The sequence below is a fragment of the Thalassophryne amazonica genome, chromosome 4, assembly GCF_902500255.1.
Source record: "Thalassophryne amazonica chromosome 4, fThaAma1.1, whole genome shotgun sequence".
Taxonomy (NCBI): domain Eukaryota; kingdom Metazoa; phylum Chordata; class Actinopteri; order Batrachoidiformes; family Batrachoididae; genus Thalassophryne; species Thalassophryne amazonica.
In genome coordinates, this window is record NC_047106.1 from 26325068 (window position 1) to 26345162 (window position 20095).

Below are 20095 nucleotides of genomic sequence, written 5' to 3' on the forward strand. Positions count from 1 at the left end.
GGTCCTCCCAAGCTAGTAAAAAAATGTGCCTGATACTCTGGATATTTTCCACAGGTAGAAAGTTGATGCGGAATATTCACAACAGGATGCAGACTTTTGGACATTTAGTCCAGGGATTCTTCACTGTAAGAATGTCAACCCTGGCTTAACCCCCCCACCATTGCTAACACAGTGAGCAATGATAGTTTTTGGAAATACCCCTGAACCTTTGGCCTTTCTCTGTCTTACTTTATTCTCATGTGATCACCCTTTCCTTGTCCACATTCCTGTCTGCTGTCAAAGCTATTTTTTTCTCCAGAAGGCTTCAGACCTGTGTGAGCTGACTGCTGATTACTCTTCTCTGTTTCCCTTGTTACTAATTCCTTTTTCTTAACTCACCCAGTGGCATGCCGATGCCGTAGCCCTTCGTGTCCAGCAGCCCACCAATCTGCGTCAGGTTACAGTTCCTCTGGCGGTAGTACTCGTTCATGGTGCTCTCCAGCAAGTAGGCGTAGTTAGATTTAAGGACACGGGCGATCCCCTCTTCGGTGCTTTTTACAAAACACTGGGCTGCTTGAGTGCATGAAGTTCCACATTCGTTGGTAAGTCTGATAGCGAGAGTTCTGCAGATTGGGGAGACAATATACAAGATCAGGAGAAACAGCTGCAGTTTGATGTGGTGCAGTCAACATTTGTCATTGACAGAAACATATTTTTCCAAGATGTCAGGATGGTTTTCTTTTGGTGGAACTCATATGTGACGAGTTGATTTTTCTGGAGACAAAGAAAATTGTGAAGTTATTGTTGGATTATCATTTAAAAGTGTACATTTTGGCCTTACAGTTATTTTATTTTATTTATTATTAATTTATTATTTATTTTATATGTTTTTGTTGTCAGTTGTAAGTTCAGTTGATTGGACATGATTTTGAAAGGCACACACTGTTACTAAGGTCCCACAGTGACAGTGCATGTCAGAGCAAAACCAAGCATGAAATCAAAGGAATGTCTGTAGACCTCTGAGACAGGACTGTCTCGAGGCACAAATCTGGGGAAGAGTACACAGCATTTTGCTGCTTTGATGTTGCTCGTGTATTGAATGTTCATTTCTCTACCATAAGCCGTCTCCAAAGTCGTTTCAGAGAATTTGGCAGTACATCCAACCAGCCTCACAACCGCAGACCACGTGTAACCACACCAGCCCAGGACCTCGACATCCAGCATGTTCACCTCCAAGATCGTCTGAGACCAGCCCTCGGACAGCTGCTGAAACAATCGGTTGAACCAAAGAATTTCTGCACAAACTGTCTCAGGGAAGCTCATCTGCATGCTCGTCGTCCTCATCGGGTTCTCGACCTGACTCAAGTTCGTCGTCGTATCCGACTTGAGTGGGCAAATGCTCACATTCGCTGGCGTTTGGCACGTTGGAGAGGTGTTCGCTTCACGGATGAATCCCGTTCACACTGTTCAGGGCAGATGGCAGACAGCGTGTGTGGTGTCATGGGTGAGCGGTTTTCTGATGTCAATGTTGTGGATCGAGTGGCCCATGGTGGTGGTGGAGTTATGGGATGGGCAGGCGCCTGGTATGGACCGAAGAACAGAGGTGCATTTTATTGATGGCATTTGGAATGCACAGATGATACCGTGACGAGATCCTGAGGCCCCTTGTTGTGCCATACATCCAAGAACATCACCTCATGTTGCAGCAGGATAATGCACTGACCCATGTTGCAGGATCTGTACACAATTCTTGGAAGCTGAAAAATGTCCCAGTTCTTGCATGGACGGCATACTCACCGGACATGTCACCCATTGAGCCTGGTTGGGATGCTCTTGACCGGCGTATACGACAGCGTGTACCAGCTCCTGCCAATATCCAGCAACTTCGCACAGCCATTGAAGCGGAGTGGACCAAAATGTCCACAGGCCACAATTGACAACCTGATCAACTCTATGCGAAGGAGATGTGTTGCACTAGCATGAGGCAAATGGTGGTCACACCAGATACTGACTGGTATCCCCCCCCAATAAAACAAAACTGCACCTTTCAGAGTGGCCTTTTATTGTGGACAGTCTAAGGCACACCTGTGCACTAATCATGGTGTCTAATCAGCATCTTGAGTATGGCACACCTGTGAGGTGGGATAGATTATCTCAGCAAAGGAAAGTGCTCACTATCACAGATTTAGACTGGTTTTGTGAACAATATTTGAGGGAAATGGTGATATTGTGTATGTGGAAAAAGTTTTAGATCTTTGAGTTCATCTCATACAAAATGGGAGCAAAACCAAAAGTGTGCGTTAATATTCTTGTTGATTCCACTGTTACAGGAGATTTTGTAATGAAAGATGTGCGGAGGATTTCGCACGTCGGCACGGAGCCTCTCATGGCGCGCAACAAAAAACACCTCCGTGTTCGAAGTCTCACAGGACATGTTGTGGCATGTCCAGCTGTTACACAGTTTCTCGGATACTCACTCGACTGAAAGCCATCGAAAGCCGTCTGAATCTTCTGAATGGTTTCCAAAATGGAGGTGTTTTTTTTTGTTGCGTGCCATGAGCAGTTCCGTGCCGACGCACGAAATCCTCCGCACGTCTTTCATTACAAAATCTCCTGTAACAGTGGAATGTGCCACAAAAGTGCTATGTCCAGCTCCCTTGCCATTTCTGTGGTAGTCACACAATGTCCCGGATCAACACAGCATTCAGTTTAGAAATGATCTGGTCGATCCAGCCTGTCGATGACCACTCGGTGCACCGCGCACCCTCCGCCGTTGTGGGCCGTCTTTAAAAAGGTTTTAACAGTCCCTTAATCCGCGTGACGCCGACAGAATCTTCACCGATATCCATCTGAATCTTTCGAATGGTTTCCAACTGGCTGTCTCTAACAGTTTCTGAAAAAAATTTCATGAAGCAAAGCTGCAGTCACTCAGCCAGTTCCCAGACAAAGAAATCCGACGAGGGGGGGTGGACCAGTGCTCACTCAAAGCCTGCCCACAGTCGAATGACGCAACCGACAGGGGTGAAAAAACTCACGCATGCGCACAAAGGTTCAAGCTTGGCTGATGCAATCACACGTGATTCAAATCCATATAGTTTTGAAAAAAATAAAAAGGTCCGTTACTTTATGGACAGACCTCGTGTATATATATATATATATATATATATATTATATATTAATATATATATATTATATTATATATATATATATATATATCATATATATATATATATGTGTGTGTGTGCAAAGACAGTAAAGGTTCTATAGGTTTTTGAGAATTGCCTACTCCAGACAGAGTCACCATATGGTATTGCAGTGCTTGTATTTATTAATGATTGACGTAAATGAAGTCTAAGGCTGAATCTCAATTCTACCCTTTGGCCCTTCCCCTTACCCCTTACCCTCCGTTTTGCGCGGGCACGAGAGACAGAGGGGTGTCTCAATTCTCTTTTTGGAGCGAGGCGGAGAGGAAGGCGAAGGGCTTCAAATCGTGAATCTGGATGCACACTCCGTTTGGAGGGGTAGGAGGAGCTTACCGCTGTCTCCGAAAAAACAAACCTGGCGCCGAAAGAGCCACACAAATGAAACGGCTTTCATTACAAATTACGCTGTTTAGAAGTTATAACTTGCCAAAAAACTTACAGGCAGTTGTTGTGTATATTGTTGTTCTGAAGAATATCGTAACTTCGCTTGTGCGCTGAGGCGTATAATGCATATACACATGAACGCTACGATAAGACACTTTTATATCTCACAATGGAGAAAATCATGATAAGCATAAGCACGTTAATTTGTATGTTCATAAATCTTTGGGATAATAGCAACCCTGCTGTTGGATTTCAAGGTCTGTAATGTGTGTGTATTTTGTAAACAAACAGGAAGCCCTGAGCACACTCATCTCCTAATAAGCTTTCAGGCAGAAAATGAGAAGTTTCATCAATGGGAATAAGTTGGAAAATATATTCACACACATGTATATGTGTAACACATACCTACGTCCTAACAGACTGATATTATTTGTCAAGGAATTTCTAAAGGAAAAATGGGGCTGGATGCAAAAAGTGGGAGAATTTGAAAAGAACGATGCAGCCATAACATACATACAGGTGCTGATCATATAATTAGAATATCATGAAAAGGTGATTTATTTCAGTAATTCCTGTCAAAAAGTCAACTTGTATAATGTATACATTCATTGCACACAGACTGATATATTTCAAGTGTTTATTTATTTTAATTACTAATTCATTAATTACTAATCAATCAATTAATGATTAATCAAAAATATTATTACTAATATTGATTAATTATTAGTAGTACTTAATTACTAATTAATTAATTATCAATACTATTAATTATTATTATATTATTATTATTATAAATTACAAATTAATTACATTAATTAACATGACATGATTGCGATGCGTTGAAGAAATCTGCAACTTCTTCTATTTCTTTGCATTTACACAGAAAAGCGAGAAAATAAAAACAGCAAACAGGCTACTGCAACAAGTTGCATTTCGGTTGCCATGTTAACAAACAGTGAAGACGGCAGTTTGACACGGGCAGTATTTTCTTTGCTTTGTTGTTGCTGAGATTTTATTACACATTCTGCTGACACAGAATTGCTCACTTGCATTAATTTCTCAACATATTTAACAATTCTGTCATTAAATATAAGCGTGCCAATAAATCCCATCATGTCTGTTTTCCCTGCAACCATGAAGATGAAACACTTTCACTTTTTTTTTTTCAATTTGTGTTATCTGTTCTGCTCTCTCCTCACTGACACAAAAACAGCACAGCGCGACCATTGGTCCACGTGCACTGCACGTGCACTTTCCACGTGCACATACGCTTGCGCGTGATTTTCCACCTTCTGAAAAAGAAATCACATGAGTAGGTTTTTGACTTTAACACCTTGAATGTTTACTGAATTAAAGTCACGGTAAATTAAATTAAATTAAAGTCCATTTGAAAAGACAGTTATCAGGTGTTTTGCAAAGGAAGAAGAAATAACAAAATTCTTTTTTACTGTTTTTCTGTGCCATTTTTGTTGCTATGCTTCAGTGAACAGAACAACTGCTTCACTGAAGAATTACCTATATCCGCCCTGCCTCCCAAATCCTGGCAAAACCAACTCCTTAATACAAACAGCTGTTTTTTTGGGACATTCATCATCACAGTCATGCTTTAATCCTCAGTGCTGAATATTGACAGTTTCATGTTTACACGTATAATTTGTAGGATTACAGTCAACACAAACACAACTATTGCATATCAATACGTATACTTGTCACTGTGGCAGAAGTTTGCTTTTTTATGGAGCCACCTCGGAAATCTTTAAAAGCCGTTTTCAGATTCTGCTTCATTACTGATGCACATTTGCACCGGCGCATAAAAACGAGTGCCCATCATCGTCCGTCATCGGTGTTGAGTGTCAATCAAATCATACATAACCGTAAATTAAAGCATGGCTGTATTAACAAGTTGGGTCATAAATGCTAAACGAAAGCAATCAGTCCTTGATTTTATGAGTACTCCCTCACTATGGTGCTATATTTCAACTTTTTTTTTAAGTCATAGAGAAATCTTTCTGTCCAAGATGCCACCATTGCTCTCCGCAAAGGTGTTGTTTGGGAGCAGATGGTTTGAGGGGGGCATAAAAGACATAACTGATGTAAAAACAGAAAAAAAAAATCTGTCAGCTGGGGAAGAAGCCAAAACACAACTGAAATTTAAAATCAGTTCTCCACAGGAAGATTAGGGGCGCCAAAGTTAATGACGTGTTTGAGGGCAACTTAACCATTCTCACGGTCGACACTGGCGCCATTGCCACTGTTGATTTGGATGTTAATGTTTGGTTGTAAGTACAAGCTTTCTCACTGAAGTGTATAAGACTGGGCTTCCAATCAATTTACTGGAAGAAGCTGGCTGGATGACTGGTGAAACTTTACGACTGGAGGCCGAGTTTCCCTAAGTAACCACTCATATGCCACAAAGTAGTTCCAGCAGTACCCCAGGATCCTCTGAAGAGACAAAGGTATTCACTTGTCACCTAACAATCACTGGATAGTGTCCAAATCTCACAAGCACTCAGTAACTGAGGAAGCAACAGGAACCTAAAGATTGAGACCTTTCATTTGTTGCAAAGATACTGGCATTGCCAAACACCTCTGCTCAATGACCCCATGACTCCATAAGCTCTTCTCAGGTGTTTCTCCATCTCAAAGGATGAAGACCCAAAGGCAGAGACATGAATGTCACTGCTGAGATTAGCCAGTGTCTCTTGAAGTTCAACAATTTTGCTGCATTCAGATACCTTCTAATGGCTGAGTCCAGGAAGTCATTGAAAGCTTGGATCATTGTCTTGATCCAGGACAATTGCAAGCTGAGACATTACTTACTCAGTGCTACAGTCAGGGTACCCACGGCTTCCACAAAGATCACAGCATCATCCACAAAGTCAAAGTCAATAAACCTTTGCTTGCCAACAAAGGCACTGAAGCCGTTGACTTTCAAAACCCTATTCAGCACCCAGTCAATGCAAGCGGTGTAGGAGCCAGGACACAACTGTGCCAAATGGCAGTTTTCACTGGTACAAATTCAAAGTTTGCTCCATAAAGAGAATAGCCTGGTCAACTGAATCAAGTGATTTGTGAAAATCAACATAAGATGCAAAGAAGTAGTCCTTTGCCTTTACGCTCAGTGGGTACTGACATAGATAGGACTGTTTCACTCTTAGTGAAATAAAAAGAAAGCATTCATTTGAAAGTCCTGCTTGTTGAATTTCAGCTGCATTTCTTGCTGTTTGGTGTAACAACTGAGATCCTCCATTTTTGCTTTTCTTTGTTATAGTTTAAGACTGTCGCTTGACCGCAACAGTAAATTCAACAATCAACTTCGTTGCCGATGCAACGTAGACAATATGATCTTGGCAGTTTAAAGAGCTGCATGTCATGTCATCAAAAAGGCACTGCACCCTTTGATTACCCATAATTCTTTTTTCTGTACTTGCCAAAAGTTACACTGATCACAGAAGTGAAAACTGACAAACTGTCTACACTTCTGCTGAGGTATTCCTTTAAGGGGTTCCTTTAGAAACATAACTAATCCAAGATTTATTTGAAGACCTGGGTGCTAAAAGTACTGAAGTCACAATTTTAGACAATTCAAGTTGACACTTTCATGACTGACAACAGAAAGTGCTACAAGACCTGGATTATGGAAACCAGAACCTTCTGCCAGAGCCAGGCTTGGGGTGAAGAGCTCACAGGTGAGTACGTGGTGCCTATAGCCAAAGGGCCGAGTCGCGTTCAGTCCAAAGAAACAACATGTTGTTACCTCTATGTGGACCCACCACTCACAAGGAGAGAACTAAGGGATGTTAACCCACATAAACTGACACTCGGTTATGGTACTTGACTCTTGAAATGTGGAACATCACCTCACTGTTGAGGACAGATCCATTCTGGTGCTGGAGGTTGAGCAATACCAACTGGACATAGTCCAGCTCACCTCAATGCACAGCATGGACTCTAGAACCAAAGTCCTGGAGAGTGGCTGGAGATGTTCAGGGTGAGAGGCGCCAGCTGGGTGTGGGGATACTCACAAGTCTCTGGCTGAATGCCATTTTCTTTTTTTGAACAAGACAGATGCAACTTCATATCGCAGAGAGGAATCTGACTGTTGAATGTGCATGTGCACCACATGGTTACAGGTCTGATATCTCAGACAGTGGGGTGAAGAGAGGGGCAGAGATGTCAAGTGATCACTACCTGGTGACAAGCAGGGTCCAACTGTGGTTTAAGCTACCAAACCAACCTAGAAGGTCTAAAAACATTGTGGAGGTTCTCTGGGAATATTTGGTGAAAGGTGAAACCTGCAACTCACAGAAACAAAAAAGTCCAAAAACAAAATTGCTCCTATCTCACAATCAACAAAGTTGACCAATCTACAAACACTTTCGACATTAAGAATTATTAAGTGATGCATAAATACAAGAAGATTTAATGCCTGATTTTATGACAAAGATATTTTCATATTAGATTTTCTTGAAATTGACATTTTCTGACCAGCACTTTTAGTTGTGTCTCATGGGTTTGATGAAAGATGAAGTAAGTTCTATATTGGCCCTGAGGCCTGTTGGTGCCGGTGCTTATCTCTGGATTCCATTGCTTGAAGTGGATGAGAATCGGTTACTCCCTCTGGACAGTATGCCAGTCTGACGCAGGTTACTTGTCCAGGTCAATCCAGTACCCATTTACAGCTATAGTGAGGACTGTCCAAGCATATAGACAGGTAGCACGAATGGGAGTCAAACCCAGGTCTACGTACTGGCAGGACAGCTCCTTATCCACTCAGCTACCTGTTCTACATGCAGGATGGACGGTGGCTGGCTGCAAAGTACAACAAAGAAGTCTACAGCATGTTGTGTCAAAACTGTGCATTGTGGGAAAACCGACAAGTTCCATGAGGGTGAAGAAGCCATTGAGGGAAGAGGGAGACAAAGCAGAAGCAGGTTAGACAACCCTCTCTCACCTCAGTTCCTGGTGTCTGTCTCAACATCCACACAAACTCCACCACTGCCATGAAGATTGCCACCAGCAGGCCACACACCAGCACTACAAAAATACCACCGATGTTTTCCATACCCAGACCTGCAGAGACAAGTTTGAGTAACGGAGGAGAGACAAAAGGACAAAAAGAAATATTTGCTGAAGTAAGAAAGATAAGAGGTCAAGAAAATCAGTAACATGATCAAATAATCTGAAATGGAGCTCAAAACAGAGAATTAAACAGGGTCAAACCTTTGGCACGGTGATCCTCCTCCTTTGGACACTTGCCACCATCCCACCACTTCCTCTTGAGGATCTCCAAACGATTGTCCTCCTGCAGTTTGAGGATGGCCAGGTCAAACTCATCACGGTACACTGACCCTGGAAGGCAAAGAGCAGAAAAGTCAACAAACATACACCCGATGAAGTGTCCAAAAACATCTTTGGACAGAATGTGTAATTTTCTGAGCCTGCATGCTTGTTTCCAAGATAACCTGGGTGAATATTTTTAAAATCAGTACTGGAGAGATGACGTTCTCCTATCAATCACTTGTTTGTGTACAGGTCATTTTAAAAGGCAAGGGGTGATTTTAACAAAATGGTATTGATTATTATTTTTTTTAAATTAAGAATTCATAAGATTCAGCTTGGGACTCCGACGAGGGCGGTCGCATCTCCTCCACTCTCCCTTATCTCTCTCTGTTCTCTGCTTTGACCTTCAAGTCCCTACTTCACCAGACTGTGAATTCCTCAAATTATATTGGATTCTGGATCTATTGGACTACTATTGGATTAACCATGGAATTGATCAGCTGGTCTCTGAATACTATTGACACCATTTTTTGTACAAGAAGGTCAGGACCGGGGGATCCTACCTGCCCAGATGGAACGTATCCTGCGGGCTATGTTCTCGACTCCTGGAGTTCCTGGCGTGTGGCATGCTTGGCGCCTTTCTCCGTTGAGGATGTTGAGGATTTATTCATTTTTGGTCTTATGGTAGCAGGGCTGGTACTTTTTGGCTTATGTGCTGCCCTGATCTACCGGAAAACTGACAAGACAGCGGCATCAAGAACCACGGCCCCTCGCTTGTCCGTCATGATTAACGAGGTTGGCAAGGCAGTGCATTCTCAGACTGCGACGACTCTTGAACTCAGACGTAAATTGGATGACATCTTGGAGCAGATGCGTGCCTTGCAGTTGAAGTTGAAGATTCCAGAGGCCGGTGAATATTTTTAATTCATAATTGGGAATATTCTTAATTCATAATTAGGATTTGGTTGTTCAAGTGGAACTGTTAAAAAGTGTTTTTCACTGCGTAAACCATAACATTACAGGCTTATCAAGCCTGAAGGTCAAATTGCCCGACTGTTTTCCGCCAGAGGAATTTCTTCGGCCTGGGGATCATTTGGCTGTTTCTTATCTCAACTCACAAAGACAATAAACTGCTTTTCACAGGACTGAAGCATGCTCCATTCCCTCCCCCGACCCCCTCCTATCCCCCATCAACACTGCCCACACCGGTGCCTGCTCACGTCACTCCTTTCCCCTTCTGCGGGGGCGGTGCAGTTTTAGCTGCAGCCCCCGTTACTCCCCCCAAGCTGACGGCGGTGCATCTCAGGGTTGCTGCGTGGCCTTCACCCACTTGCCTCAATTCAGACAACGGACTTCTTCAAACTTAGTGCACATAAACAATGTCAAATGTGTATGTGCTGTCTTTAATTCTGATGTGTGCCATTATTACAGTAAACAAGTAATAATTGTGGACTAATTGCTGTCTGAGGTAACTGGAGTGTAAACGTAATTTCTCCACTGTGAGATCAATAAAGTATATGTCATCTTATAATTTACAGGCATATTCTAAAAATGACAGTCAATATGGCCTTAGGTCAGATGCAGAGGCAATTTTATTTTTTATGATTTTTTTTAAAACTGCTTTGAGAGTTTGTGTCACTTTCAGAATATTCCCCATACCTATCAAGAATTTACTGAAGTTTCTTTTATGGATACAAATTATGCAAAAATGAAATTTTTCTACCTTTTACACTTAAATATTGGGGTATGGTTTGATGTTAAACATACCATAATTCCATGATCATGCAGAAATGTCACCAGCACAGTGGCTTAGTGATTAGTACGGTTGCCTCCCAGCAAGAAGGCTGTGGGATCGCTTCCCATCTGGGACCTTATTGTGTGGAGTTTGCACATTCTTCCCTTGTTTGTGTAAGGTCCCTCTGGGTGCTCCTGTTATGTGGGCCGCCCGAAGAGGAGGTACTGCTGGCCAATGCCAGAGGGCGCCCTGCCTGTAGTCGGGTTTCAGGCACCAGAGGGCGCAGTCACCACCCAGGAGCCAGGACTACCAGCTGTCAGTTATCATCATCACTGCACCATAAAAGCCTGGAGGAGACACCACATCTCTGCCGAGATATCAGTTTACCACTCAGGTAATTCTCTCAGCCGTTGTTTCTGTGCCGAACGCACATACCTTGTTTGTTCTGAACTTTTTGCAAGAGTACCTGGAACTCTACTTACAGCTGGAGCTGGGTTTGTGGACGGTGGGGGAGTGACGATCTTCACTCCTCATTCCACTTACTTTAAGTAGTAGTTCAGGCTCTGCTGTTAACTGGTTCCAGAGTTGGAGGTGGAGGTGTTCCCTCCAAGTGGATAAACATTGTGAGTTGCTGACTGCTTACTGGGTGTCCACACACCCACCATTAACCTGTTTTTGTTCCTGCCAGCAGTACCGGATCTGACAGCTGAAGTAGAGGCCACCTGGGGACTCGGGACTTGGTGGCTTCGGTGTACTGCAGGTCTTCGTTGGCGGCAGAACCTTGTGGGCCCCGGCTCTTCTCTGGATAGGCATCTCCTACCCTCGGGCCTGCCCACACGTCACCTGTTGTATTTTGTAATTGACTGTCTAAAAGCAGTATTCGACCTGTTGTGCACATTTGCCACAATAAATTGTATTTATTGGACTATCTATTGACCGTTCATTTGCGCCCCCTGTTGTGGGTCCGTGTCATTACACTTCCCCAACAGCTCCGGCTTCCTCCCACATCTAAAGACATGCATGTTAGGTCAACTGGGAAGTATAAATTGACCGTAGGTGTGTGTACAAGGGTGAATGCATTTGTCTGTCTATACGAGGTCTGTTAGAAAAGTATCGGACCTTTTTATTTTTTTCAAAAACCATATGGATTTGAATCATGTGTGATTGCATCAGCCAAGCTTGAACCTTCGTGCGCATGCGTGAGTTTTTTCACGCCTGTCGGTTGCGTCATTCGCCTGTGAGCAGGCTTTGTGTGAGCACTGGTCCACCCCTCTCGTCGGATTTTTATTGCGAATAAATGTCTGAACGATTTGGAGCTTTGCTGCATCAATTTTTTTCCAGAAACTGTGAGAGACCTCCAGGTGGACACCGTTCGGAAAATTAATATGTCTTTCAGGGACGATTTTATGGGGATTATACAGATTAAGGAGTGTTACTGCTGCTTTAAGGACGGCCCACAACTGCTAAGAGCACAGCGCGCTCCCAGCGCCGATCGATATGCTCATACCCCGCTGAAACAACCAGATCATTTCCAACGTGAAGGCTTTGTTGATCCAGACCACATTTTGGCATGTACACACATTATTTATGCTGCATTTACACATAGGCAGGATGCGTTACGAATGTCATATTCGATCATTCTTGGCACATTCCTGACATTCTTAATGTGACTTAACACATCTGAATAGGTTTCTTAATAGTGCGTGTTGGTGTGTAATATTCATGATTTTCATAGAGCATGTTTTTGGCTGTCAAAAAATCTTCCACAAATGTCATGCACCACCCTCATTTTGCCTCATGTCGTGAAGGTCGCAACTGAGCGTCTCGATCCGTCTTGATTAACAGAGGGTGACAGCGTTCTTCTTTGATGCGCGCACAATTAAACCTTGCTGCACCGCATCCCGTTTCATTGCTGCAGTATGCTGAAGAAGGACAGTGACGCCAAGTTGGGTAAAAGTTTCGTTCCAATGCTCATCAACGCACTCCTGCACCTGCTGCTGCTGTGCCTGGCATTTGGGGAAAATGAGTGAGACGAGAGCCGCTTGGAGCCACACATCTGGCTCTCTCTGTCTCCTCCTCCTGTCTGCGCCACTCTATGGCACAGAGTCCAATTAAGCGTGCAGTCACAAAGTTCTGCTTTGGATTCTGAGGAGCAAACTGGAGCAGTCTGAACTGTTCAGCAACTGACAGTAGGATGAATATGGGGGTGTGTGTGGAGACAATTCACCTCATTCACAATGTGACAGAACGTAACGATGCGCTGTTACATGCAATAGCGCGCAACAGCACGGAACATTATTCCTGACCATGCATAATGGTTCCTGATAATTCTCCAGCAACATGCAGCAGGGCAATTCTACGGTAACGGAATTACAATCTGAGCTAATCTGTCGTGGTTAGATGCCATATGTCCAGATTTTGCTGCTGTTGTAATTCCATTACCATAGAATTGCCCAGCAGTTCCTGAAGAAACCTGACGCCTCTGCCGCAAATCGTCACATTCGTGATCAGCGGCCAAGAATGTATACTTCGTGGCATTCGTGACTTGCCGTCGTTATGTGTAAACACAGCATAAGACAGAATAGCACTCACAAGATTTTTTCACAAAGTATGCTCCAGTGACCTTGACTTCTCATCAATACAGGTCAATACACATGTTGGGGTCAAAATACCTAACACACAGACCAGGTTTGGTGGTAATTTGGCAGTTAAAAATTTAATTATTACATACATAAGATTTTCCCAAAGTATACGCAAAGTATTCCCCAATGACCATGACTCTGAATTATATATACACTCAACAAAAATATAAATGCAACACTTTTGGTTTTGCTCCCATTTTGTATGAGATGGACTCAAAGATCTAAAACTTTTTCCACATACACAATATCACCATTTCTCTCAAATATTGTTCACAAACCAGTCTAAATCTGTGATAGTGAGCATTTCTCCTTTGCTGAGATAATCCATCCCACCTCACAGGTGTGCCATATCAAGATGCTGATTAGACACCATGATTAGTGCACAGGTGTGCCTTAGACTGCCCACAATAAAAGGCCACTCTGAAAGGTGCAGTTTTATCACACAGCACAATGCCACAGATGTCGCAAGATTTGAGGGAGCGTGCAATTGGCATGCTGACAGCAGGAATGTCAACCAGAGCTGTTGCTCGTGTATTGAATGTTCATGTCTCTACCATAAGCCGTCTCCAAAGTCGTTTCAGAGAATTTGGCAGTACATCCAACCAGCCTCACAACCGCAGACCACGTGTAACCACACCAGCCCAGGACCTCCACATCCAGCATGTCTACCTCCAAGATCGTCTGAGACCAGCCACTCGGACAGCTGCTGAAACAATCGGTTTGCATAACCAAAGAATTTCTGCACAAACTGTCAGAAATCGTCTCAGGGAAGCTCATCTGCATGCTCGTCGTCCTCATCGGGGTCTCGACCTGACTCCAGTTCGTCGTCGTAACCGACTTGAGTGGGCAAATGCTCACATTCGCTGGCATTTGGCATGTTGGAGAGGTGTTCTCTTCACGGATGATGCGAAGGAGATGTGTTGCACTGTATGAGGCAAATGGTGGTCACACCAGATACTGACTGGTATCCCCCCCCCAATAAAACAAAACTGCACCTTTCAGAGTGGCCTTTTATTGTGGGCAGTCTAAGGCACACCTGTGCACTAATCATGGTGTCTAATCAGCATCTTGATATGGCACACCTGTGAGGTGGGATGGATTATCTCAGCAAAGGAGAAGTGCTCACTATCACAGATTTAGACTGGTTTGTGAACAATATTTGAGGGAAATGGTGATATTGTGTATGTGGAAAAAGTTTTAGATCTTTGAGTTCATCTCATACAAAATGGGAGCAAAACCAAAAGTGTTGCGTTTATATTTTTGTTGAGTATATATGCCAAATGGACCTGTACAAGTGAAGTTATTTCCCTTACAATTGGAATCGTGCATGACTGACTGATTGACTGACTGACTGACTGACTGACTCTCCGCACATTGTGATGTCAAGCCCACTTGCAGCTACGGGAAAACTTTTTTGGGAAGCTGACTGAGGAGTCTAAAACCTTACTGCTCTTGCTCTAAACTGCTTTCAGCTTTCAGTTCTTATATAACTTGATAAGGAATTAATAAAGTTCATTTTTAAAATATGATATTTTCCAGAACAAGCTCATTGCACTTTTTCTTTTTGAAAAAGAGTCACTTGCCCTGACAAATTCATGCCTCTGAACTGACAATAAGACTCCAGGACTAAACGTGTCGTTAAATGATTTATTCGACAGGTCACATCACAGGATGGCGTGTAAAACATTGTCTTCTAAAGGGTGACTTTATCCATCTTTAAACACCAAAGGAATTAAAATTAATCTCTCTTACTTTTCGGTGTGCTTGTGTACTTCCTGGGATCAAAATGTACATACACACCGTGTTTTTGCTCTCATACAGCAACAGGAACAACATCTGAAATGGGTTTTTCTTCATCACAGCACAGAAACAGCCTCCACATTAAAGTCCAGCAGTGTGCTTCTCTTTTATTTTCTACCTTTTTTGCCTCCATTTCCCCAATAATACCAGCAAATGTATTAACTTTGCGAAACAGGCTTTTCTAACCAATCTAAGTGCCCAGGGTGACGTTTTTTGTTATGCCCTCTATTACAGCTGTTGTGCATTTCACATTTAGTTAGTCACAAGCGACCAATCGGGAATGGATCGCTGGTCCAGCATTGTTTGTGGTGGTCTTTCAGTGCCAAACATGTTCTTGCCAAAATTTCTTCCGACTGTTCTATATGCAAAACACTCAAAAATTAATTACATGACTAATTATCATTTTGGACCATATTTTTAACAGAGGGTCGAAAAGGGGGGGAAAAGAGGCCTGTCTTCTTCTTTGTGAAAGATAACATTTAGCAAATCAGGTAATTGCTGCATTAATGCCACCAACAGGCCATATTAAGTACAACTGCACATGTTCACAGTGATCATCATGTTTTGTTGTCCACAGAGAGAGCCTGGAGGAGTTCACTGTTCAATTCAATTCAATGCAATTTATTCATTTTATATAGCACCAACTCACAACAGCGTCACCTCATGGCACTTCACACAAAACAACTAAAAAAACAAGATAAAATTAATTAAAGATTAAAAAGCACAATTAAAAGATTAAAAAAAATAAAAAGCATAGTAACATACAAGGTCTGTTGTGTCTCTAGGGTGAATAGAAAGTCTGTGGGTCATAGAGCTTTCTCTTATCATGCCCCTGTTCTGTGCAATGATCTCCTGCGTCAACAAAGCTCTGTAGAGACTTTCAAGTCTAGACTTAAGACGCACTTGTTTTCTCTTACTTATGGCTAGTACGAGGTCTGTTAGAAAAGTACCTGACCTTTTTATTTTTTTCAAAAACCTGATGGATTTGAATCACGTGTGCTTGCATGAGCCAACCTTGAACCTTCGTGCGCATGCGTGATTTTTTTCACGCCTGTCAGTTGCATCATTTGCTTGTAAGCAGCCTTTGTGTGAGGATGGGTGTCGTCTCTCGTCGTTTTTTCTTTGCAAGGAAATGGCGGAACGACTGGAGCAGCGCGACTGCATCAAATTTTGCCACAAACTGGGCAATAGCCAGGTGGAAACCATTCGGATTATTCAGACGGCTTTCAGTGATGATCCTCTGGGCATCACACAGATTAAGGAGCGGTACAACTGGTTTAAAGACGTCCGCACAACGGTGGAGGGTGCGCCGCGCTCCGATCGGCATCAACATGCTGAAACGACCGGATCATTTCCAAAGTGAACGCTGTGATGATGTGGGACCGTCGTGTAATTATCCTTGAAATTGCGGAAGAGGTGGACAGCAGCACTTTTTCGGCACATTCCACTGTGAAAGAAGATTTTACCATAAAAAGAGTGGCGGCGAAATTCATCGGCACGAAGTTGATGGCGCAGCAACAGCGCCTCCGTGTTGAAGCCTCACAGGACATGTTGTAACATGCCCAGCTCATCAACCATTCGGAAGATTCAGACGGCTTTCGGTGGCTTTTCAGTCGTGTGACTATCCAAGAAATTGTGGACAAGCTGGACATGTCAGGGCATGTCCTGTCAGGCTTCAACATGGAGGCGCTATTGCTGCGCCATCAGCTTCGTGCCGATGAATTTCGCCGCCACTCTTTTCATGGCAAAATCTTATTTCACAGTGAAATGTGCCAAAAAAGTGCTGATGTCCACCTCTTCTGCAATTTCTTGGATAATCACACGACGGTCCCACATCATCCCAGTGTTCACTTTGGAAATGATCCGGTCGTTTGCGCACGAAGGTTCAAGGTTGGCTCATGCAAGCACACGTGATTCAAATCCATCAGGTTTTTGAAAAAAATAAAAAGGTCGGGTACTTTTCTAACAGACCTCGTACTAGCCATAAGTAAGAGAAAACAAGTGCGTCTTAAGTCTAGACTTGAAAGTCTCTACAGAGGTTTGTTGACGCAGGGAGATCATTGCACAGAACAGGGGCATGATAAGAGAAAGCTCTATGACCCACAGACTTTCTATTCACCCTAGAGACACAAAGTAGTCCAAAAGTTGTCGTAAAAGAGTCAAATTGTAATTTTTTAAATTTATTTTTATTCATATATTATAGCAACAACAATAACAGTCTCCATAATAGACAATAATAGTCAATAATAATAGACTAATAATGTTACAATACAATTTTAGAGAAAGAGACAAAAACAACATAATTGTCAGGTGATGTGGCACAGAAGGTTGTGGGACCCAAATGCAAAAAACTCACAGACAGTGGAGTTGAAATTGAAAGCTTTATCAGTCAAAACAAGCTTGGATTCGGTACACAGTTAGACAGTCAATGATGCAGAGGCACAGATAGTCGGCAGGCAAAGGCGTCATCAAAAAAGGCAGGCTCAGATCTTTTACACAGGCAAACAAAGTACGTGGTCAGAAGCAAGACGAGGTCAAAAAACAGAGCTGGGTCGGGACACGGCAAGACTAGGCAGAGCTATGAAAAAGGCTGGTACGAGGACTGTGAAAATCAACAAACTGGTGGGGCTTAAGTGAAAACAGAGGGTTTAAATAATCAAGGAGAAAATGAGAAAAGTGAGAGCAGGTGTGTAGGAAGAATCAGGAAGGGGGCATGGCAAACAGAAGAAACAGAAAAGTTCAGGTGGGCGTGACTAAGTGCAAAAATACTTAACAGCAAAAACCAAAAGGTAATCCTGATGAAGAAAAACAGAAATGACAAAAAACATTTTTCTAAACCTGTGAGACACATCGAAGTGGACACGGTTCGAAAAATTAAGCTGGTTTTCGGTGAAAATTTTAACGGCTGATGAGAGATTTTGAGGTGATACTGTCACTTTAAGGACTTCCCACAGAGCGAGACGTCGTGCAGCACTCCCAGGCGCCGTCGTCAGCCTGTTTCAAGCTGAAAACCTCCACATTTCAGGCTCTATTGATCCAGGACGTCGTGAGAGAACAGAGAAGTTTCAGAAGAAGTCGGTTTCAGCATTTTATCTGGATATTCCACTGTTAAAGGAGATTTTTTTAATGAAAGACGTGCGGGCGGATTGCAGCGTCGGCTCGCAGCCGCCGCGACGCTCCGCCACAGGAAACACCTCCGTTGGAAGCCTTAAGGACAAGTTGGAACATGTCCAGCTGTTAAACAATTTCTCATATACTCACTCCACTGAAAGCCATCAAAAGCCGCCTGGATTTTACAAATGGTTATCAACACGGAGGTGTTTTTCCTGTGCCACCGCACCGCGCCGGCTGCGTCCCGACGCTGCAATCCGTCCTGAAATGTGGAGGTTTTCAGCTTGAAACAGGCTGACGACAGCGCCTGAGAGCGCTGCGCGACGTCTCGCACCGTGGGAAGTCCTTAAAGCGACAGTATCACCTCAAAATCTCTCATCAGCCGTTAAAATTTTCACCGAAAACCAGCTTAATTTTTCGAACCGTGTCCACTTCGATGTGTCTCACAGGTTTAGAAAACATTTTGATCAAACAAAGCACCAGTCTCTCAGCAACTTCTTAGACAAAGGAATTCCGACGAGGGGCTGGACGACTCCTCCCACAAGGAGTGCTCACAGGCGAATGACGTCACCGACAGGCGTGGAAAAATTCACGCATGTGCACGAGGGTTCAAGCATGTCTGACGTAAAAACATATGAATGAAATCCATATAGTTTTTGAAAAAAATAAAAAGGACCTATACTTTATTGACAGACCTCATATGATCAATCTGTCTTTGTTAGTTGGCTATGTACCACAGGCTTTTAAGGTGGCAGTAATTAAACCACTACTTAAAAAGCCATCACTTGACCCAGCTATCCTAGCTAATTATAGGCCAATCTCCAACCTTCCTTTTCTCTCAAAAATTCTTGAAAGGGTAGTTGTAAAACAGCTAACTGATCATCTGCAGAGGAATGGTCTATTTGAAGAGTTTCAGTCAGGGTTTAGAATTCATCATAGTACAGAAACAGCATTAGTGAAGGTTACAAATGATCTTCTTATGGCCTCAGACAGTGGACCCATCTCTGTGCTTGTTCTGTTAGACCTCAGTGCTGCTTTTGATACTGTTGACCATAAAATTTTAATTACAGAGATTAGAGCATGCCATAGGTATTAAGGGCACTGCGCTGCGGTGGTTTGAATCATATTTATCTAATAGATTACAATTTGTTCATGTAAATGGGGAATCTTCTTCACAGACTAAGGTTAATTATGGAGTTCCACAAGGTTCTGTGCTAGGACCAATTTTATTCACTTTATACATGCTTCCCTTAGGCAGTATTATTAGACAGCATTGCTTAAATTTTCATTGTTACGCAGATGATACCCAGCTTTATCTATCCATGAAGCCAGAGGACACACACCAATTAGCTAAACTGCAGGATTGTCTTACAGACATAAAGACATGGATGACCTCTAATTTCCTGCTTTTAAACTCAGATAAAACTGAAGGTATTGTACATGGCCCCACAAATCTTACAAACATGGTGTCTAACCAGATCCTTACTCTGGATGGCATTACCCTGACCTCTAGTAATACTGTGAGAAATCTTGGAGTCATTTTTGATCAGGATATGTCATTCAATGCGCATATTAAACAAATATGTAGGACTGCTTTTTTGCATTTGCGCAATATCTCTAAAATTAGAAAGGTCTTGTCTCAGAGTGATGCTGAAAAACTAATTCATGCATTTATTTCCTCTAGGCTGGACTATTGTAATTCATTATTATCAGGTTGTCCTAAAAGTTCCCTGAAAAGCCTTCAGTTAATTCAAAATGCTGCAGCTAGAGTGCTGACAGGGACTAGAAGGAGAGAGCATATCTCACCCATATTGGCCTCTCTTCACTGGCTTCCTGTTAATTCTAGAATAGAATTTAAAATTCTTCTTCTTACTTATAAGGTTTTGAATAATCAGGTCCCATCTTATCTTAGAGACCTCATAGTACCATATCACCCCAATAGGCTTACTTGTAGTTCC

General features: G+C 42.8%; 1 protein-coding gene across 1 annotated transcript in view; it reads right to left on the reverse strand.

Annotated features, from left to right (window-relative positions):
* Nucleotides 1-20095, reverse strand: part of grik4 (glutamate receptor, ionotropic, kainate 4) — a 1339327-nt gene that overhangs the window by 25029 nt on the left and 1294203 nt on the right. The window contains exons 18-19 of the mRNA XM_034169301.1: nt 8790-8918; nt 8521-8639 (exon numbers count right to left, since the gene is read on the reverse strand). Of these exons, the coding sequence (XP_034025192.1) occupies nt 8521-8639; nt 8790-8918 (248 nt within the window). The remainder of the gene's footprint in view (nt 1-8520; nt 8640-8789; nt 8919-20095) is intronic.